At 51.8% G+C, this 22,376-nt stretch overlaps 1 protein-coding gene across 1 annotated transcript in view; it reads left to right on the forward strand.

Moving 5' to 3' along the window:
* MAMLD1 (mastermind like domain containing 1) overlaps nt 1-22,376 on the forward strand; it is a gene marked incomplete at its 5' end in the record, with an annotated part of 52,243 nt that overhangs the window by 12,845 nt on the left and 17,022 nt on the right. Inside the window, one exon of the mRNA XM_080795186.1 lies at nt 3,550-5,241. Coding sequence (XP_080651312.1) covers nt 3,550-5,241 — 1,692 coding nt within the window. The remainder of the gene's footprint in view (nt 1-3,549; nt 5,242-22,376) is intronic.

The raw sequence follows: 22,376 nt of genomic DNA on the forward strand, positions 1-22,376 counted from the left end.
GTGTATATGTGTGCCGAGGAAAGAGGGGCTGCTGCTGGCTGGGACCAATAGTTTGCTGCCATAGGCTCCACAGAGACTGGAAAATGGCACAGGGGCAAAGCTGGAAGGTTCGTTTAGAAGGGTCTGGAAGCTTTCCTGAGGGACTTGCCACCAACAACATGACATTGCCCTAAATGTAGCTATCTAGGGGCAGAAGTCCATAGACCTCCAGGCCTCAGTGAGCACCTCTGCATGAACCCAGCCTCCTTCCCTTGGCCTCGTGCAGGCTCGGCTGGGCTTCCGGCTGGCTGTTGAAAGCTCTCAGCCTCACACCCGAAACACAGGGCGGAGGCCTCCAACAAAGCCAAGTAAGTCTCTCTTAAGTCCATTGAAAAAGGGAAGCACAAAAGAGGCTCCCGCTTGCCGCGCTGCAGCCGAGCCTCTGCCAGCTCCGCCCCCCCCACCCCCTGCTGCATCCTCAGGGACAGCAAGGCCTGCCCCGCCTCTGATTAGGCATCCTCCTAAAGTGCCCAGTGAGACATCCAGCTGCCGACTTCGAGCAGCCAGGGCGGCACCCACTCAGGCAAACTGGATTCCCCAGCAGTGGGCTAGCCCCCAACACCCTACAGGGGCGCCCCAGGGTCCGCTTGGCTGTTGCGGAGCCGGCTGGGTCCCAGCATCGGAACTGAGTGGGGAGCATTGTCTTGGCGGCCTGAAAAGTTGTATGCATGGGCCCCAAGAGTTAGAGACCGCTTTCCCTCGCCCCTTGCCAGCGGTTCCTCCTAGGAGCTACTGCATCTCGTGGTCATGCCCAGCCTCCCCCCACCTCCTGCTACCCTGGTCCCAGCAAAGTGATGGCAGACGAACGATTGAGAAAAAGGTCCAAGAACCACAGAGTCTGCTCCAGGCCTCCCTTCCATCCCGTTCCTCCCACCCCATTCTCCCCCTGCCTCGACTACGTGGACTTAAGCATCGTGGCACCTGCATCCCAGTCTGCCACCTCGCCAGCAGCACCCTGGGCCCGGCCATGGCCAGCTTGAGTTCCTTGAAGGGGATCCGGGCTAAAACCCGCCCCCACTCATCCCTTATTGATCCATTTCATCCATTTCCACTTTCAATATATTGGAATTCTCTGAACTCCTTGGGAGAATGTCGATGAAACAGAATTTCGGTTTGGGACTCAGTGACTTGTTTGTGGGCTGGCCCATGATTGACTGAATGAATGGCCAGGAAAACGTGTAGCAGAGCCCCCTGCATGCCAGGTCATTTGGTTCATTTGTCCATTGATTCATTCAGCTGCTATTTACTGAACACCTGGTGTGGGCCGAGACAGAGTCCACTGCTCCCGGATGGAAGAGTGGGCACAGGTGAATGGAGAGGCCGCTTCTTGTGCACCCCCCCGGCCCAGCCCGTTCTTGCCGACCCCGAGAACCTCAGCCCCAGGTGGATTTGATGGCAGAGCTGTCCCTCAAAGTGCCCTTGTCCATGTTGCAGAGAAAAGGCAAAGAAGGAGGCAAGTTCCCTCACTCCAGTGGGTGGAGCCCTTTCTGTGGCAATGAGGCAGTGTCCTGCCATTAGAGCGGGTCAAGGCCATGGCTTGTGAGGCAGCTGAGGGGTCAGGGAGGGGGCCTGCATCTCTCTGGGCCCTGCTGCCCTCCAGCCAAGCAGCTCTGGGCAAGACCTTCCCCTTCCCTGGGTGTCAGAGCCCCTGTCTCTCCTAGGACGGGGCTGCACTCCCAATGGCATGGCTGCCCTTGGTAATGGCAGCCACGAGTTAGGGAGGGTTTACTAGGTGCCGCAGGATCTCAGAGCAGCATCAATGAGATGAGGCATTTAGCATCAGAATCAGCCTGGGAGCTTCAAAAAGACTCAGATCCCTGGGCCCCCTGCTCTGGATGAAAGTGAAACAGTTCATTTGGGGTGGGGGGCTGGGAATCTGGATATGTCTTAGGGAATCTGATGAGCGCCAGAGCCCGAGATGTGCAGCCCTGGGGGAATCTCTTTGGGTGTTCACTCTGTCGTGACAGTCATGGCCAGTGTGGCGCTAGCTGGGGGCCACCCACACACGTTGACCCCACCTCCCTCACCAGTGAGCCAAGCATGAGGAGACATCAAAGGATCAACAACAAATGTCCCAGTGAGACTTCTATAGCTAAACAGGAGGATTCTTACACAAAAATTTGCTTCGGGAGAAACGGTTGCCCCTTAAACAACACAGGTGTGAACGACATGAGTCCACTTCCAGGCAGTTTTCTTCAGGAGAAATGCAGGAAGGAAGTGTGAATGCATCTTCTCTCCCTTATGATGTGCTTAGTGACATTTTCTTTTCTCTATCTCCCTTTGTTGTAAGGCTCTTATAACAGTACACAGAACATCCCAAATCCGTGTTAACTTACCCAAGGTCACCGTAAGGTCCCAGTCCACAGTAGGCTGTTAGTAGTTAAGTTTCAGGGGAGTCAAAAGTGACAGTCGGATTTCTTACAGCAGAGCCGTTTTCAAGGGTCCTCCGTTTCCCTCCTCCCCTGTTGGAATGGAAGTGTTTTCCAAGCCCCTCTCTTCCCACCCCACTCGCTTTTCCCTCCACTTGAGGGTCACAGTCATAAACATGACAGCCACAGATGACTGTATGGAGCCTTGAACGAGTAGGAAATACTGCATCACTAACTGCTTTGTTCCCAAAGGCTATGCTTTTATAAGTGGTGAGCAGCTCGCCCAAGGTGCAGATCGCAGATGGGGTCCTTTTCCTGTTGTTCCATATCTCCCCAACCCAAGGATGCACCTGCAGAGAGGAATTTCTTATTTAGATAACTTTATACTTGGGGGGGGGTGGTTATAAGTCATTCTCAGTAAAAACAAACAAGCAATACCAAACCGTACAGAATAGAAAAGGCGTCGCCAGTCACCCCCACGAGACGACTGCTCCAGATGGTCACATATATGTTCTTCCAAGCGATTTTTGCATGTACCTAGCAGAGAGAGTGTGTGTGTGCGTGTGTGTAGAAATAGAGGTGCCCCTGCCCCTATGATCGGTCTGCAACTTGTGTTTCCCCTAAACAGCCAGATCTGCTTTCCTCCAAAGGCTCTATCGTGGTCCCATTGCAGACCTCAGTCTGATGCATTTAACCAAGACAGAGAGGCAACCTAAAAAGTTCAACGTCTACATTAGGCTTTTCCTCCTTAGAAACAGGGGTCTCTGTAGACAGGTCCTTGCAGTGTGCCCTCAAACGCCCGTCTAGGACACAGTTCTTCCCATGGCTTCCACACAGCCGAGCTGAGCTCCCCCTTACGTGGGCAGAGAAAATCCTTTGTGGGACTTCCTGTGGTGTTCGGTACACAGACAGCATAATGCCTAATTTGAAGTGTAACAAGACAGTTTACGTGAAACACAGCGACAAAGAAGCAAGCATTATGGTTCCCAAAATAGGCTGTATTATATAGTTTTGACAAGTATAAGTCCCGAAATGGAGAGATGTTTTATCTTGCAAGTTTCCTGTTCATTAGCTTTCATGTGCCAAGGCTTTATAAAAATTTCTCTCTCCCTCTCTCTTTCTCTTTCTCTCTCTGCCACAGGGACCCGTTAAAAGGAGACAGGAAAGAGATCATTTCCAGTATCCAGGCATGGCTGATGGGGGTTACCCTAATAAAATCAAGAGGCCTCGCCTGGAAGACGTTACCCTGTCTATGGGGCCGAGTGCCCACCCCAGCACGGCCTGTGTGGAGCTGCAGGTTCCTCCACTAACGATGAACCCCAGTGCCACGGCCATGGGAGGAACGGGCCATTCGTTACCCCTCGAGACGAATCCCATGAACAGCAGCGTCATGGGCTCGCCATTCGTGGTGCCGCCGGCTGCAGAAGTGGGACTGAAAGGACCCCCTGGGCCCTACTACGACAAAGCCAACAGCGTGCCGGCTGTGGACCAGGAACTTCAAGATCTCCTGGAGGAGCTAACAAAAATTCAAGAACCTTCTCAGAATGACCTCGACCTCGAGAAGATCCTGGGCAACAAGCCGGAAGAACCACTGGTCTTAGAACACCCTCAGGCGACCCTGGGTACCGCTCCCAAACCTCCGGTGCAGATGCCCCACTTGGAGAGCCTTAGTACCAGCAAGGAGTTTGCTTCGAGTTGCAGCCAGCTCTCGGGGGCGGGGCCGTCGCTTCAAGTCCCGCCCTCCTCAGTGGGGATCAGCTATGGGATCCCCCCCCCAAGTAAGCAGGGGGCCTTGCCCAGCTCTTCGGTGGCGCAGGCCAAGAGTCAGGCCCCGGGGGTGCCCCCGGCCGCTTTGCCCCCAGTCCCAGTTCCGCAGTGGCATCACGCCCACCAGCTGAAGGTGCTGGCGGCCAGCAAGCAGGGGTCCGCTAGTAGGCCGCAGGCGCCCAGCCCCAGCTGGTCGGGCCTGCCGCCTCCGGGCATGTCCCCGTCTTACTGCCTGGTACCATCTCCGCAACCGCCGCCGCAGTTCAGCCCTCAGAGCCTCATGGTGTCGTGCATGACGTCCAGCAACCTGCCGGGGAGCACCTTCCAAGCCTCCCCCAATGCCTTACTCGCCAGCCTGGCGTCCGGCGGCACCACTGCCCTGGGGCCCGCCATGCTCTACACTCCCGAGAAGCTCCCCAGCCCTGTTCTCAGTCAGCAGCCGCAGTTCAGCCCGCAGAGCTCCATCCTGGCCAACCTGGTGTCCTCCGGGGTCAAAAGTCCTCCGGGGCACCTGCTGTCCGCCCTGCCTGCCAGCAGCGCGGGGCCCTCCCCGCCCTACCAGCCGGAGAAGCTGTCCAGCCCTGGCTTGCCGCAGCAGTCCTTCACTCCGCAGTGCTCCCTCGTCCGGACCCTCACCCCCTCTGGCCACCCGCTAACGCAGCCGCCACCCCGGCAGTCAACAAGCACCATCTTCAAGCCCTTGACCACCGACTCATCCAAAACCCTGAGCATGATCATGCAGCAGGGGCTGCCCAGCCACGGCCGGGGAATCCCGGAGCCCTTTACCTTCGGCAACACCAAGCCCCTGTCGCACTTCGTTTCCGAGCCGGGCCCCCAGAAGGTGCCCTCTGTGCCCGCCGCCTCTAGGCAGAAGTCCCTGCTCCACTACCTGCAGCAGGCACCGCCGGCCTCTTCCTCCACCACCCTGTCCACCATCACTGCCACCTTGCAGCCGCCGCCGCCGCAGGCTGACCACTCGTCGTTCCTTCTGCACCAGATGATGCAGCAGCCGCAGCGCTTTCAGCGGTTGGGGGCGCGGGACTCCATGCCTTCTCTGCCCAGACAGGTAAGACGATCTCATGTCCGGTAGCGGTCCTTGGTTCTGGAACCAAGAACCGTGTCTTATGCTATTGGCGACCTGGCTCTGAGAGCAAACGTGGCTGTAGTCCTCTCGGAGCCCAGACTTGACTTGGGAAAAGTCTATTTCAGCCAGATTCCGTGTGGTCCAACTGCAGTATTAATGAGGCCAAGGTTATGGTTTTAGTTCCTGTGTGGGCCACTTAACTCCTCTGGGAGGAAACATGTACCCAGAAGGTGCTGCCAGGGGAAGGGGACCAGGGGAAGGCAAGGCTCTGCCCTGGGCCACGTGGCGTGTTCCCTCACCCAGGGCTAGCAGACACTTTGCAGGATACAAGGAAATTGCACCGAAGCATTTAAATCTTGTCCCTGCTGGCATAAGGCTTGCACACTGAGCCTTCTAGAAATGGCCCAGCAAACTTCTGCTGAGCGGGTTCCAAATGAAAAGGACAGGTACGTCGAAAGAAGTTACTCTTAGCCTCTCCATTCTACAAAGAAACTGAGGCTCAGAGAGTTGAAATGACTTGCCCAGAGTCATACAGCCAGCGGCAGAGCAGGAACCGGAAACCAGGAAGTCTTAGTTCAGAGCCTGTGCTCTTCCCAAAATCACTGTGACTTCTCCTTCTCCCACATCTCCCACAATCTGATCGCTAGACTCAGCTGGTCCTTCCTGAGTGGTGTGGACCGCAGTTGGCCCTCATCAGTGCTCCAGTCGCTGCCTGTGTTGGTTACCTCTTGCCGGGTAACAAATTACTCCAAAACATCTGCTTAAAACAACACACGTGTATCACCTCGCAGTTTCCACAGGCCAGGAGTCCTGGCATCACCTAGCTGGGGCTTTTGGCCGTGAGTCGCTCGTAAGGTTGTGGTCATCTCCAGCTCAACCAGGAAGGTTCTGCTTCCAAGTTCACCCCCGAGGTTGTTGGCAGGAAGCAGTTCCTTGAAGGTGGTTGGACTGAGGCCTCGGTTCCTCATGAGCTGTTGGCTAGTGGCCTCCCTTGGTTCCTTGCCATGTGGGCCTCCTCATAGAGCATCTCACAACATGGCAGCCGGTTTCATCTGAGTAAGCAAGACAGAATGTGCCAGCAAGAGAGGAAAGGGAGTGCCAGCAAGTCAGAGGTCATGGTCTTTGGAATCTTGTCTTGAAAGTGATGTCTCACCTCTTCTGCTCTATTCTGTTCTTTAGACACAAACATAAGGTGTGACTACCAGGAGGCAGGGGTCACTGGGGACCATGTCAGATGCCTGCCTACCCAGGGTGCTGTTCATCCTGGTCCCTCCTTTGGGGAGGGACCTCAGCCCTCCCTGAGTTCAGGCCCTCTTGGTTCTTTGTCTGAACTCAGAGTTGACTCTTAAAGTGGTTCCCCCCAATAAAGCAGCCATCACTGCAAACACTACCTTCAAGCGACCACATATAACAGAGAACTGACTGTGTTTCACATTTGCTCAGAAGTGTCCAGAGGCTCCCTGTGCCTTCTTAAACTCGGTGCTCTTCGGGCCCATCTGTCATCCGGAGTGCTCGTAGTTCCTGGCCCGCTCTGCGCTCGCAGCCTTACGCCTGCCATTCCCTGTGCCTGGCTGTCCCTTCCCACCTTCCGGCTCCTGTCCCACTCCTACAGCTCCTAAGGTGCCCTCCCCTGCAGGAAGCTTCTCCAGATAGCCCCGGGTACGTCCATCTCCCATGCGGGCTCCCTCTTCTGTCAGGGCTGACCTCTCTTCTGAGGGCCCCGGATGAGTGTGACCAGGGCAGCCCCTGGAGGCTAGGACCCGTGTCTTTTTCCTCCATGCCTCATGAGGCACCCGCAAGCAGAGAGCTCCGCTCCTGGGAACCGGTCCTCGGTGAAGTGTTCTGACAGGTTGGTTGAACATTAAACGCATTAATACATCTAAAGATTTTTGAACGGGGTCTCGTGGCACGAGATACTTGGTGCCCCTCACCCAGCTCCCGTATTTCTCAGCTCTGGCGATTTCGGTGGACCGTTTGTTTGCACTGAAGGGAAAAGGCAAATGCCATCTGGCAGTTCAGCGTGGCAGCTGAAGCGAGGGCGTGGGGGTTCGAGTCCAGGCGCCGCCACTGACCGGGCTCTGTGCCGGAGCAACGTCACTCAGCCCCTCTGAGCTGAAGTAGCCCAGAGCCCGGCACACGCTTCGTGGTCAGTCGGGGCTGGTGCGGGCCCCGGGCTGGAATCGACTGCCTCGGGGGTCGGATGCGTTTCCAAATTCAGAACATTTGGGACTTTAGAAAGCTAACAGGGTGCTTTTGCCAAGTATCACGTGAGCCTCTGGCGGAACCTGGGGCAGCATTTCGTTATTCTTACGGAAAACTATGAATAGTTCCCAAAGTCCACAACCCATTTTTGTCCCCAAATAAATTCCGATGCCAAACTTACCAAAACAAATAGGCTTTTCGAGCGTTTTGGGTTTGAAATTACAGATAAGGAAAGCGGACCTGGAATTATGAAAGGAGGATTCCCCTTGGAGTCGGGACAAGTGGCCCTGGTGTGTGCGATTGCCATAGCCTCCCTGTGTCGCCCAGGCCTCTGACATCTCTCTGCTCTTAATCAAGTTGAATCTTGTTTCCATAACTTAGGGCTCCTTCTCCTTGAAGGAGCTCCTTGCAAAAATCAGTCCGAACGTCAGGTTCACCACCAGCCGCTACGAGTGGAACTTAATTTGCTCAGAGATGCCAACAGGGCCACTGAGGAGGCAGCTTGAGGGCCCCCAGTGCACGTGGTTTGCAGAGCTGGGAGCGCAGCGTCCTGGGGAGGAGGGATGTGGATGGTGGCCAGTTGGAATAAGAACAAAAAGGCCCGAAATCTGATCCTTGAGGCAGGCCGAGGCACAGGGGAAGGGGGCAGCTGTGGAGAAATGGACCAAAGAGGCCCAGGATATTGTTTGGACAGATTCTGAGAAGGGCAGGAGGGGAACCAAGCCCGCCCTGAGGAAGGCGGGATGAGGCCCCTCCGGGCTTTGCTACGATTTCTACCTTTACCCATGAGCCTCCCGTCCCGCCGGCCGCGGAAGCGGTGACCGCCCAGGAATCCCGGAGACGGTGGGTGAAACGAGAGAACTCGCCATCTTGCCTCCCTGACGGGCTGAGCCTGCCGTGGGGATCGGGCAGCTTGGTCTGAAGTGGCGCCTCAAGGGAGCCCTCTTGCTACCCTCTGCCGTGGGGGAGTGCAGCACCCCCAGGGCCCGGGGCCTGAGGGAGATGACGCAGGGCCGGGGACAGGGCAGTGGGGGACGGGTGTGCTTGGCAGGCGGCAGGCCCCAGGACTGGGCTTGAGGCCAGGTTCAAGGGGGCCCAGCATTTGGATCCCTGTGGTCCTGATCCCAGCTCTGTTACTTTTTATTTTGGCAAACTCTTTTCCCTCTCCGGGTCATACTCTCCCCATCTGTAAGCTGGAGATACTCGTATCCCTGTCTAATGGCGCTACTGGAAGGATTAAAAGAGGTGAGGTACAAACGCTGGGCGTAGGGTCTGGTTCACAAAAATGCTCCATGGATGTTAGCTGCTGCTACTTCTAGAAAGTCCCTGAAACTTACAACACCAGTAACCCAGTGGAATGGGTTAGACTGCCTCAGTGTCCAGGTTCCTCTCGAGCTGTCAGCCGGGGAGGGGCGGTGGGTCAGGGAGGACATTTGCCAGGTGGCTGAAGAGAAGTCAAGTAGAGGACACAAGTCGGTGACCCCAGGAAAGAGCCGAGCCGCTGAGCCCGGCCATAGCTTTCTGAGCACCCCTGGCCGGAGAGGAGGGGAGAACGGTGGCTGCCCCTCCCTCCGAGCACAGACAGTAGAAGTGGGGCCCAGGACGGCTGCTGACAGGCACAGAGAGCCAATGGCAGGGCAAGCACGGGCTAGCCTTGCTGGTCACCCAGCACCAGTGCCAGCAGGAATGCTGCTTCTGCCTTGTCACTGGCATTGGGGGGATGGGTGTCCCCTGTCGTCGCTGTGTTCTTGGAGCCTTGCTTGGGGCCCCAGATGGATGCCAGCACTCGGAGCACCCCTGCTGAACCTGCAGGGCTGCCTCCCCCCTCCTCTCCCCTCCCCTCCACCATTCACACCCACTCCCGAAGCCTCCCACAAGAACCTTTGCCAAAACTCAAGATTCCTCTGGTTTGAATTTCTAAGGCTGTGCTCACCTGCTCAGTAGAGCAGAACCTTTAATTACTGCTGTCTTGGTTAGCACTGCAAATTAAAATCTTTGCATTTGCACCGTGACCCCTCATGGAAAACAGAAACGATAAAACCAGGCTAGACCGAGAGAACTGTCTCTCCTTGTCAAAGTGACATCGGCTCCACTTTCCACCCGAGAAAGATTCAGGAGAGGCACCGTGTAACGATTCAACAATTCTACACGCTAACTCGGTGCTCATCACAATATGTGTACTTTTGAGACTAATATGACACAGTGCGTTAATTATACTTGCATAAAAAAACTCTAAATTTTTTTTAAAGATTCAAATTTAAGAAAAAGAGAGGGAGAGTCGGGAGTGGTGGTGGTCCTGGGGAGCCTCCTTCTAGTCTCAAATTGTTCATAAGCATTGGAAAACAGGTGACAGCTCTCTTGCTGACATGCTGGACCCTCCCCCCTTCCCCCCACTCCCGGGAATCAGATGTACCACATATTGTCAGGGAGGACCTGTGACCTTGGACTTGCTGGTCCTTTCACTGGCTTCCTTTAGTTCTTCTCTTGTTTTGAGGGTAAGGGCTGGGAGAGAACCCTCCTAATAGGACTCCCCTATTAGGAGAAAAATTTCCTTGCATTTGTCTTTTACTAATTCTGGCACAAAGCATCACAGATTTCAGTCCGGAAGTGAGTCTCACTACAGTGCAAGAGCCGAGGCCTCTGGGCAAGCTGTCACCAAGTGCGGGAGGACGGGGGCAGTGAGTCAGGTTCCCGGTGCCCCCAGGTCACGGCTGGGCTGGCTCTGCACGCATCTTCTCTGCCAGATGGGGCAGCCTTTTCCTGAATAAGCATCTTCATTTTGTCTGTGAGCACGACTGTACACACAAGCTTACTTTTTCCTTTCTTTCTAAATTGGGCTGCAAAACGCTATTTCGTTTGGGGAAGCCTTTTTTTAGCTGCTTTGGGAGGAAATATAATTAGACACAGTGTAACATACATTTTTGAAAATTCAGGGGCCGGTTTCTCCGTGTTGACCAAGTTTTGTTTCAACCACTCTGAATGGCCATGAAACGAAACTCCACAGGGCGTTGAATTTGGGAAATGCAGACTCAGAACTTGGTACTAATATTACCCAGAATCTGGTTTTTCTTTCTGTTTCTCTTCTGGTTTCTGAGAATCATTAAGGATCCTCTACCTCAAAGCTATGTCCCTTTTTCAAAACGCAGAATTTTTTTTAAATGCGCTGCTTGTCAAGTACTAACCCTTTAAACATCGGTGGTACTTTCTGTCTCTGCAGTGAGGTCCACGCCGAAGCTGATGGGGGTGCAAAAAGCCCCCCAGTCAGAGGCCGCAATCATAGAGATCAACAGAGCGAATTTTATAATTGCTTAGTGATTGCCTTATGAAGGCTCAAACGGCAACCCTTTTCAGAAACCTCCCATCAAGTTTTTGTGGGTTTTTTGTTTGTTCATTTCTCCTTAACACACTTGAAAAGAAACCATGAACTTCGCTGAAGCTGAGGTGCTCAAAATGAGATGTTTAGAAACGAAGCGTAGAAATTGTTTTCTTTTGCGGCATTTACCGAAACGACCTGCTTATATCTTGCTGTAAAGCCAGGGAAGGTTTTCAGAGAGTAGAAGAGGACAGAAGTGCTCGGAGCTGCTGTTGTGATCTCAAGTGAAAAGTTAGCAAAACATAGAAAGTGTCTAGGGTGAGTGGAAAATCACAGGGGGCCCGCGCCCTTTAGCTGTGGCCCTAACACCGCACGTGCAGGGCTGCACGGCGATCCGCGCACGCGCACTAATAGGACTCCACTGCCTGCGCCCTTCCCTCCCGCATCCTCCCCAGCCACCCCCTCTCAAACCCGTGAATGGCCCCATACACAGATTTAGGAAACCTCTTCTGAGTCCATTTGTACTTTTCGCCTCTTCTTTCCCTTGGGGGTTGACAAATCCCAAGATCTGGGCCTGCTGCTTAACGTGGCCGTGTGTGAGCCCTGGCCGGCTGCTCGTGAACTTGAGGGTGGGCAGAGGATGGAACACTATTTATGGTTAAAGCAAAACCCCTCACCGCCCCCTCACCACCAAAGAAGAAGTTTCTGCTTTTTTCTAAGGAGTCGAAAAAGTTAGGGTTTCTATTGGATCTCATTAGTTGTTGCCCACGGTGACAGATAATGCTTCGGCTTTTTTGTGTGTTTTGTTGTCATGCGTTGACTCATTTGTGTCCCTCCCATCAAAAGGAGTGAGGCTGTTGAAAGTCAAAATGCATGCACAGGTCCAGAGAGATCCCATTTCCACTGCAGATGCACAGGTGCCCCCAGCACAGCCTTCCCATGCTCCTGCCTCCCAGTAGACTACCAGGCTTCTAAGACAGAATGGAGTCAGTGAAGAGGCAGCGTTTCTCTCTTTCTTCCATACTTCGGTCCTTCTCCCATGTGAACGAAGTTTCCTGTTGGATTAGGACATGTGCAGCTGGGAATCGCACCGAGCCCACAGAGCTCGACTGGGCTGTTGAAGCTTAGGTACCCAGGCAAAAGGGAAGCAGGCACTTCAGGAAATTATCATATAGCTTTGGCCTCAACGTGGCCCTTGAAGGCTTAAAAGGTGGACAGCCTGTTTCGTCAGAAAGTATTCCAAGTTTTGCTTTGCTCTGGGGGGCTTTGGATTTGAATCAAAGGTGCAGGTTCTCGCTGGTTATCCCCCCCTGTAGCGTGCTACCTTTGGCCAGCCTCTGTTTTTGAGCAGAAGAGGGGAGCACAGTTGTGGGGAGTGAGACTTTTTCCATGGGTCCATGGCTGGGTGGTACATGAAGAGAATTTGCCAGAGCTGGCTAACTCTCTAGGCCAATAGATGAAGGTGGATTCCTCATTTACAGTTTTGAGTGATGATCGTATATTTCCAGGTGACCAAGCTTTGCAGGGGGTGGGAGGCCCCCAGCCACCTCTGAGTGGGAGTAAGTGGGAATGATTCCATAACCCTTTCACTCTATCAGGCCACACTTTCAAAAACAAGCTCTGGAAAATGAAAACAGAGAAAATTTTGACCCCCATTAGGATGGTTATTATTTAAAAAAAAAAAAAAACAAAACAAAAAAACAGAAAATCATAAGCACTGGTGAGAATGTGGAGAAATTGGAAATCGTGGGCACCATGGGTAGGAATGGAGACTGGCGCGGCCAGTGTGGGAAATAGTGTGGCAGTTTCTCAAAATGTAAACATAGGATTACTATATGACCCAACAATTTCACTCCTTGGCATAGATCCCAAAGAATTGAAAACAGGTCCTTGAACTGAAATCTGTTCACCAGTGTTTACAGCTGCTCTTTCCATAACAGCCCAAAGGTGAGAAGAACCCAAATGCCCATAACCAGTGAATGGGTAAGCACAATCCATCTGTCCGTATTACGGACCATTATGTAGTCTTAAAGAGGAAGGGAATTCTGATACCTGCTACTATGTGAGTGCGTTTTAAAGACGTTATACTCAGTGGAAGAAGCCAGACACAAAAGGACAAATGCTGTATGATTCCACTCCTGTGAGGTACTTAGAGTAGGCGAATTTATAGAGACAGAAAGCAGCATGGTAGATGCCTGGGGTTGGGGGAGAGAAAAGGGGAAGTTGCTGTTTAACGGGGGTCTAGAGTTTCAGTCTGTGTTGATGAACAAGTTCTGGAGATGGATGGTGAGGATGGTTGCACTTAAAATGGTTAGAACGGTAACTTTTCCTACAAAAAAAGAAAGACTTGAGTTTTAAAACACTTGTCAATCCTGTCCTCATCAGAAAGAATACCTTATTTTCAAATAATATGAGTGTGCAAGGCAAAGATGGCCTTAGGCAGAGCTACATGCTTTCTGTCAGAGACAGGTGCCGTAGTGACTACGTGGGTGCCCGTCATCCTGCGTGAGCCAGCTGGGGTTTCTGGATGTCCTAGTGAGGTGTGTAGCCAGCACTTAGAAATCACTTTCTTGGTCAGTTGAATGCAATTTCTGTCCTTTCTGGGTATTTTGGCGACATGACAACACGTGGGTCAGGGAACGGAGAAGAGACTGTAGACAGGAAGAGACATTATCTCTGCTTCTGACTGGGGTTAAGAAACCCCACTTGCTTCCTTGGTCCTCTGGTGCGTCTACAAGTCTAGACATACTACAATGATTCACAGCTTGCTGATTAATGCAAGAGCCAACAGGATGATGTTGGGGACTCGCCATGTGCGACTAGCTTTCTGCGCAAACTCTCCCTCTGGAGCAAGTGCTGGGCCCTGGAGTAGAGTTCTGGAAGAAGTTAAGGTTCTCAAGCTCCTGAGGCCTTGACTCTGGCACACAAAGTAGGAAGTGAGGGCCTCTGACCAAGGCCCAGATGACTTTTGAAAAAGTCGACACACCTGCTTCTTGTGTCTCCACTCACATGCCCAGCTCCCAAGACATTTGGTTTCTGAGTTTCAGGGCTTGTTGAGATTCACGTTGTAATCAGTTATTTGGGTCTTGTCTGCAGCACCACTTGATATCAACAAGGAGGAAGGCTTCTCTGGCTCTGTCAAAGCGAGCTGAACGATCCTTCGGAGGAATGAATGGAAGCTGGCGGAAAGGGGGGATGAGACAGATGAATTACATCTGCTGGTGTTGCTGAATTAGGCTCTTGGGGCTATTTTTGAGTGTTTCCGAGTAATTAGGGGTAGAAACTCGCAGACTTCAAGGCCGAGGAACTCAGTCTCTCACATGGGGCCGCCGCCCCCGCCCCCCCCCCCCCGACCGTGCTGCATTTTTCTGGTCCAGCTGTGCTTGGCATTCCCCAAGAGTGAGATCTGAGGACACAGGGTTCCTCCAACCCCGAACGCACCCACGGTTGCTCCCCCCCAGGGGTGGTTTGCACTGGCTGTTCCGCGGTGCTGGTGGTCATCGTTTGATGCATCGTGGAAAGACAGAACAGGACCTCTGACAGCCATTTCGCATAGCACAGTGACAGCAGCACATAAGAACCGCCCCTCCCTCCCCCAAAAAAGTTGGCTTGGAAATGCAGGCCACTCTTACCATTGTTTTGTGTTTTTTGTGTTTTTTTTTGTTGTTGTTGTTGTTGTTTTTCCCCATGTGAGATCCGTTCATGCCACTCGGAGCTGGCACCGGTATTCCCCACAGAAGCCAGTATGTTTCAGCCAGTCCTGAGAGCAAAGTGAGTGGCTTTCACTGGCCCACGGCCTATTTCTAAGTCTGCTGTTTCCCTCTGGCGGGCACAGTGTCAAGGAAGCCCATTTTGAAGGCCCTGCGGCCTATGTTCTTCTCTCTTCAGGCTCCGGTTGTAACTTAGTTGTTCTTCTAAGTTCCAGTTGTCTTTGACTAAGCTCTCACCCTTGGTTTAAACATTTCAAAAAAGTAAAAACAAAAGCATTAAGAGGTTTTCTTCACTAGCTCACGAGTGTGGATTTTTACGTTCTTTGTGGAAATGAGAGCTTGAGGGGTTTGTTTGTGTTTGTCATTTTGACAGCTGTATTGTTTGTGTCTTTTATTTGCTTCATTAGTTTTTCATTTGGAAGTGTCTTCCTTGGCAGACTAATTACATTACAAGGAGATTCCTTCCCGCTACCCGCTAGAAAGGTCTCCTGACTTCAGGGTCCTTGAGAGATTTGAAGACAAGCGTGACGTTACCCCTGAATCTTCTCTTCTCTCCCCAGTTCTTCACCCCCTGTCCTGGACGCTTGCCTCTGACCTGAGCACAAGGCGTTGGAATGAGGCCCTCGGGGTGGGTGAGGCTTTACTCAACTGAGCGAAATGCTCCTGCCGTATCAGTCCCGTTCGGAGCGGCACGGGAAGGTCATGCTTTGTTCCTGCCTCCCGAAATCTCATTTGCCGTGGTGTTAGCAGCATCTGCTCTTGGCCCTGCCTGAGCTCCTTTTCCAGGCAAACTCCAACCTATACACCTCCCCACTCCCAGAAGAGGTATCCGAAAGCCGAGTGTTTCTCTGTAAACTTGCACTTGACTTGTGTCTATTTCCCACTCTCGGGGTAAATAAAGTCTGTGACAGAATATTGGACTAGGCATGAGGAATTGGAATGAGCCCTCATGATTGTCTCTAGAGCCATCAGCATCCTACTTGGCAACACCCCTTATGGGCTTTTAATATTTTGTTTACAGTTATTACCTCTGAAATCTCTACTTTCTGGTATGTTCTCAGACTTTTCAAGGGATTTAAAAATTCAGGAGCTCGATGCCAATAATTGCTTTTAGGAGCTAGCCCTGCCTATTTTCTATAGATGACTTCCAGTTTGGACCATCAATTATTTTCCTCACAGAAACCCACAAAGTACATATTCGAGTTATTTGGAATCGAATATGAACTAGGAATCCTTAATGTAGTTCGGCTTCTAAAATGTGTACCGCACTCAACTCATGCAAAACAGAGTATTTAAGAGCTTGAGATCTGAATGAAGACCCCACGCCTGTCATCGTTGACCCGCACCAGCCGCCTTTGCTGGAGCAGGTCACACGCGCGGTTCACGTGTGGTAGATTTCTTTGTGAACTGGTCTGGGCACAAAGGAGCATGACTTGAGGCTGACCAGGGTCCAACAAGCCCCGGGCTTCATCACTGGGAATGGGATGCTCTCCAACGGGAGGCTGGAGGTATAACCCAGACCTCATGAACTCAGAGGTCTGGGTCACGAATGACAGGAAAACCGGCTCGCACTGGCTTGGCCAGTGAAAGGAGCTGACAGAGTCCTGTAAGTGCAAGTCCAGAGGTTGGGTCCCCTTCAGGGGTGATTTGAATCCGTAGCTCAACGGTCACAGGGGACGCTGTTTCTTTCCAGCGCTCTGGTCCTTCATCCTCAAGCCGGCTCCCCCTTGTGGGCACACACAGCTGCCAGCAGCTCCAGGGGCTACAGGCTTCCTCTTCCCTCATCCAGCTGAGCTGGAGAGAGAGTCGCTTCTAGAAGCTCTGTCGGAAAAAAAAAAAAAGGAATCTTCTTTCCCAGAACCCCCTGATTGCATGTCTACTATGCCGCTTCGTGGGAGTGGAGCTGAGCGCCCCACTTCTAGAGCCCTGGGTGATGCCAGGTTCCCCCAAAGCATATAGGCAGCACGGGGCAAGCAAGGCCCACTGAGCCGTCATAACTGACCTCCTCCGCCATCCCCATCCATCTGCCCCCTCCTTCCCAAGCACAAGCCTCCCAAAATGCTCACTGCTATAGAAAGCCTATTTACTCCCTCCCCAAAGGGATTCAGCTCCAATCTAGGAAACAGCAGGTGATGCACCGTCCTCATGTCCCAGGACACCTTAGGGCTTTTGGAAGGTTAACAAGCTTCTAGAATTTAGTAGTTAGGAACTGAAATGTGAAGATCGTCCATCCATCCCCTTCACCACCGCCCATAGAGCACGGTGCTCCTTGGGATGACCATGGGGCTCCTGAAAGCAGCCCCGTCTTAACCCATGGCCTTAAGTCTCATGTTGCAAGCATTCCCTCAAATATCCACGCCCCGGGTGTTAGTTGGGTCTTCAGAGAGGAGTGGCCCTGGGTACGGCTATGACATAGATCAAGTTGATTTGAGAACTTTGCCAATTTCCCAGAGTCCCTCACCTGGCCAACGTCTCATCATCCTTCGGGCCGCAGCTGAAATCTCGGTTTTGCCATGAAACCGCCACCCAGACTAGGTTGGGTTCTCCTGTTTGTTCTCAAACACTCTGCCCTTATCAAGCTATACCAGAAATCCTCGTTTCGGTGTTTCAGTAAATACGTGTCACACAAATGTATAAAAGGCTGACCGAGCAGGCCGCAGCTACAGTACTAGACGACTACACTATACATTTTACAAGATAGGATGACAGGTGTTCCAGAGGAAGCAAACAGACAAAGCCCTCAGAAGAAACACACACACACACACACACACACACACACACACATCCCACGGAGAACCCCAGTGTCCTTGGCAATGGCACGGACAGTTTAGGAGCCTCTGTCTCCCTCCTTCTCTCTGACGGCCTGGTACGTCAGGGGCCCAGGGGACCTCCCTACCTACCAGATTCCTGGGCCTCCTGGCCCTAGACAGCAGCCCCTTGAGTGCCCATCTCCCTCCTGTCCCACGCACATCCGGTTTGTAGGTGGGCAGTTGGGGGAAAGCGAGAGACGCCCTTCAGTTCACAATAGGCCCCAGGCAGCCAGGTCCAGAAAGCTGTTCTGGGTGAACCCCTCGCTTTTCCACTGAGGTATGGGAGTCCCACAGTCCCACAAGGTCATGAAGTGATTGGCTCTGAGTAACAGCTAGAGTCCCCTGATTCCCGGCGCGGGTCCTGAGCTCATAAATTCTGCTCTTGAAGCAGGCACACGGCTTCAAATCTGGGAACGGGATATGAACTTCATGTGCTCTTGACAGTTTATCACCACTGCTGTAATCCTCTGCTATTAAATATAATTTTACAATTAAACTAAACCCTTAAATGAATTTGTTCAGAGAAGGCCAATTATTTATTAAAGCCCACAAATTACCTAGCAGTATATCCTGCACATACTGACTTTGAAGACCATGTCTAAGTTTAGTGTAACTGATGGACCCTTTTTCATTGGATGTCCACACATCAAAAAGGACATCTGTTCACCCAGCATTAGTGATAGGTTATGCATATGTTTGCCTTTCTGGTTCCCAGAGTTAGACCTCATTCCTTCAAAACAGCCCCATAATCCACCCATTTACTGGGTTGCAAAGCTTCGATGTTGGAGAGAGAGCGGTATGGTAGCTACCAGAACTTTCTCTCCAGGGCAGTGCACTGTGTTTACTGAGGGCTGCTGGACATGTCCAGCATTTCCCCATGACTTGTGTAGCCCAGTTCATGACTGGGGTAAGGAAGGAAAATAACAGAAAAAGATATCTGGCCCAGGAAATTATAGAAACTCCAATAAAACTCAGACAGAAATTAAGTCTCTGAGCTGTGAGCCAAGTGTTTAAGGGAAGAGACTGGGGAGCACTACTTGCATTGCTCACTGCTCCCTGTGGCACCTCATGGGCAGTGTAAGGAGTGGTGGGCGGGGGGAAGGGTTTTTTCTGTATTTGGGGCAGAAAGAAGAGCTGAGTAGCCACGTGCTCCTTTGTGTCTGCCTTCAGTATGGGGTTAGAAGCCTAAGACGGGCATTGGGGTGAGGGGAGCCTCTGCCCACAGTGCAGGTGGTCCGTGACGACTGGGTGCTAGAGAAGGACTGGGTAAGAACAACCTTGAACTGCAATGCAGCTCCAGGAAAGTTTCAGCAAGGCCAATGGAGAGTCCTTGAGCCAGAGTTGCTGCTGGAAGAGTCCGATACTTCACAGGAGTGGGCTTGCATTAGTATACCTGCCATGTTCCTTCAATGGTTGGGAGTGGGGTCAGGGCCACATATGGTGACAAAGCCAAAGGGATGGCTCCTGAAGGCTACCAGCCAATGATGCCCCCCATGGCAGGAGATCTGAGCAGATCTCCACATCACCGCATCCTTCCTGCGGTAGGTATGACAGGACAGGCCCTTCCTTGAGTTCGGGGTGGACAGATAGTGACAGGAACCAGTGCAAGGGTAGCACCAGATTGGCTACTTTGGAGAATGAGGCCAAGGCTTGTTTGATTGGTTTCTAGGTGGACCGTGCTTCTTCCCTACCTCTCCGTTCAGTGTTTGGATTCTTGGTTCCCTCCCCCCTTTCTCCTTGTTTGTTCAGTTCACCCTTTGACCCCAGGTGTAGGAGAATACAATCATATGCATTTGGAAGAAGTTTAAAATGAATTAGCTGACTGGCTTTAGTTTCCATCCTAAGCATCTAAAGATGCCTGGGCCTTGCATGTGAGGTCGACTGAAGAGACTAAAGTCATTTGAGAAATCAGCAAAATGAATCTTCAGCCTCTTGACTACACAGGGAAGAGTCCAAGCTTTGTCTAGGGCCTAAGAATCACTGTCTTTTAGTTGTCTTTGTATGACAACGTCAGAGAACATGAATATTGAAAGAAACCTCGGAGGTTGTCTAGTTCAATGACATCCTTTTACAGATGAGGACACAGGGAGGACCTAACAGGGAAAAGTAGACCAATACCCTTTGGGAACAAAGATGCAAAAATTCTAAAAAAAAAAAAAAAACCCTAGCAAATCAGTCCAGTAACATATAAAAGAATTATATACTGTGACCAAGTGGGCTTTATCCCAGGAAAGCAAGGCTGGTTCAACCTATGAAAATCATTCAATGTAATGAACCATATTAACAGAACAAAACAACAACAACAAAAAACACCATCTCAATAGACACAAAAGGAAAGGGACTTTCTGAAGCTCAGAAAGTTAATAGCAAAGCCAAGGCTACACTCAGGTGGCCCAGCTTCCAAGCCACAGCTCTCCGTAGCAATGGGAGTGGGGACGGAAGGTGGAACTAGCCCTTCCCTGTGCAGGCACTGCCCGGAGCCCATATGGAGGAATTTCCCTTTGTCCTTCCATCCCATTCTCACAACAGCCCCTGGCAGTGGGCGCTGTCGTTGCCCTCACTCTCTGCATGAAAAAGCAGGCTTAGAGAGGCAATGGGACTTACCTGAGTCTACCTGCTGCCAAGCCAAAGGAGGAACTAAGCCTAGACCCCAGGTCTCCTGACTCCCCCGCTGGCTCTTTCCTTGCCCTTCACTGCTTCCTTCATTGATTGGTGCCACTGGATTCACCGGGTTCCATTAGTTCTCAGCTCATGTACTGCCAAGCCGAGCAGGTGGGCTTTTTGCTGAGAACAGGTGGGAGTGTCCTCCAAATTCTCTGGGGGAAGAGCCCCTCCCCTGTGCCAGTGTGTGACAACTCTCAGAGCCCAGGCTGTTAACTTAACATGGTAGAATCTGGACCAAGTGGCCATTTTTATATGCTAATGGCTAGAACATATGTGCAAGGACTAGAGATCTGTAAAGAAGCATAGGGGAAGCCAGAGGCCAGAAGGCTGGGATGTGCGGGCCAGTGGGGGAAAAGAGAGGAACGAGGCTGTTCCTTTGTTCCTGGAGAAGCTAAGGGCCAGGCTGGCCTGGCTTTTGGCAGGGCCTAGCCCAGTGAGATCTCTTGCTACTGAGTTCTGGCTCTTCCCAGTGGGACGAGAAGAAGGCTGACATTTCAGAGAGTCCGGGAGCGAGACACAGCAGGGCCAGGACGCCATGAGGTATCTTCTTTTTGGCCTCACACCTGAGCATCTCAGAGGGAGCTATACTGAAGGCCCAGTTGGCCAGGCTTCCTCTGGAGGTGTTCACCATGGCCTCCAGAAGCTTCTTCTCTTCAAAAACACATTTGGAGAGTGCCCCCACCTCACCCCTCACCCCAAGCCAGGCCCTGAGGCTTCAGGTCATTCCCAGACTTTCACAGAACCACTCTGCCTGTTCAACTCAGAAACATGGGCTACCCTTTCTTTTTTTTTTTAAGATTTATTTATTTATTTGTTTATTTATTTATTTATTTGACAGACAGAGATCACAAGTAGGCAGAGAGGCAGGCAGAGAGAGAGGAAGGGAAGCAGGCTCCCCGCTGAGCAGAGAACCCGATGCGGGGCTCGATCCCAGGACCCTGGGATCATGACCTGAGCCGAAGGCAGAGGCTTTAACCCACTGAGCCACCCAGGCGCCCTGGGCTGCCCTTTCTCCTGGCTCTCTCTGAGAATCACAGAGAGGTTGAAAGCAGTTGACTTTGTATGGTCTACTCTTTTCTCTTCCTCATGCCATCTGCCTTGCATATAGATATGTTTCCACCCGGCCACACACCAACACTGCACATGCTACCTTCCACCCCTCTTTCCTCCTGTCCTAGCATTTAGACCGGGGACAGTGGCTTCCTTTGGGATAGCGGACTTGCAAGGAGGCACCCTGGACTGAGAATCAGCTGTGCTGAGTTCTAGTCTTCTCTGACTTGGGCCAAGCTCTTCCCTACCATGAGCCCCAGAGTTCCCACCTACCAAGTAGGGAATTGGTAGCAGCCAGTATTTCTCAGAAGGTGGCATTGCCGGGTGCCACTCCCAGAGACCGAGTCCCTGCAAATCAGTGGAGCTAGGTGCTCTCTGTGTCTCTCAGACTCTCTGACTCTCCATCTTTATCTTGCTTGACCACCTTTTCTCTGATTTTTTTTAATTGTGCTCAAATACACATGACATAAAAATGGTAATCTTTTAGTGTACAGCTCAGTGATATTAAGTACCTTCCCTTTGTTGTGCAACCATCTCCACGACCCACCTCCGGAACTTTTTATTTTACAAGACTGAAACTCTGTCCCCATTAAACAATAACTCTCCGTGGCACACTGCCTGCAGCCCTTGGCAACCAGTATATCTACCTGGCAGGAGGGATACCATGATCACCAAGGTGGTTTTTCCAGAACAAGGTTTATCCATTGCTTGTCAGTCTTGAGCAAACCATGGACCTCTCTGTCTATAGAAGATGGTGCCTCGCATAGGTTGACCTCTCATTTCCCTTCAAGTTACAAAAGTTCTAGGGTGAGAGGGCGAGGAGTCAGCCCCAGGGAGACAGAATGGGTCAGAAGAAGACAGAAGATGAGGGTTCCAGTAAAAGGAAAGTAGAGAATGACAGCCATAACGGTTGGAAAGGAAGGAGACTGGCCGGTCAGTTGGGAGAAAGTGGCGTAGTCAGAGAGCATGAGCCCATTTGTAGTTAGAATATCTATTTGCACATCCATGTGGACAAAATCTGGGGAAGGAATCCTGAGCCCCGGAAGTACTGGCATCCTCGCCAGGGATCAGAGAGCCGACACCAGATCAACCCTCAAACTCGTGAAGAGTGTGCCATGTTAGGTCCTCCCAACCTTGACCCCACCCTAAACCTGTCGGACTGGGGCATCTCCAGAGAGCTGGGATTGGCCGTGAAAAAGAAAATAAGGTCGAAATTCCAAAGCGACTTTCTCCTAACCTGTAAACTGATGATTTTTTATGAATTTGAGTTGTTCCTTTGACATAGCACTGTGTTTTCTATTTACATGGTTCCTGGTTTTTTCTAATCCTGGTTTTCTTGAATCCATATGTTATGTACAGAAGAGCATA

This window comes from Martes martes (assembly GCF_963455335.1).
Source record: "Martes martes genome assembly, chromosome: X".
Lineage (NCBI taxonomy): Eukaryota > Metazoa > Chordata > Mammalia > Carnivora > Mustelidae > Martes > Martes martes.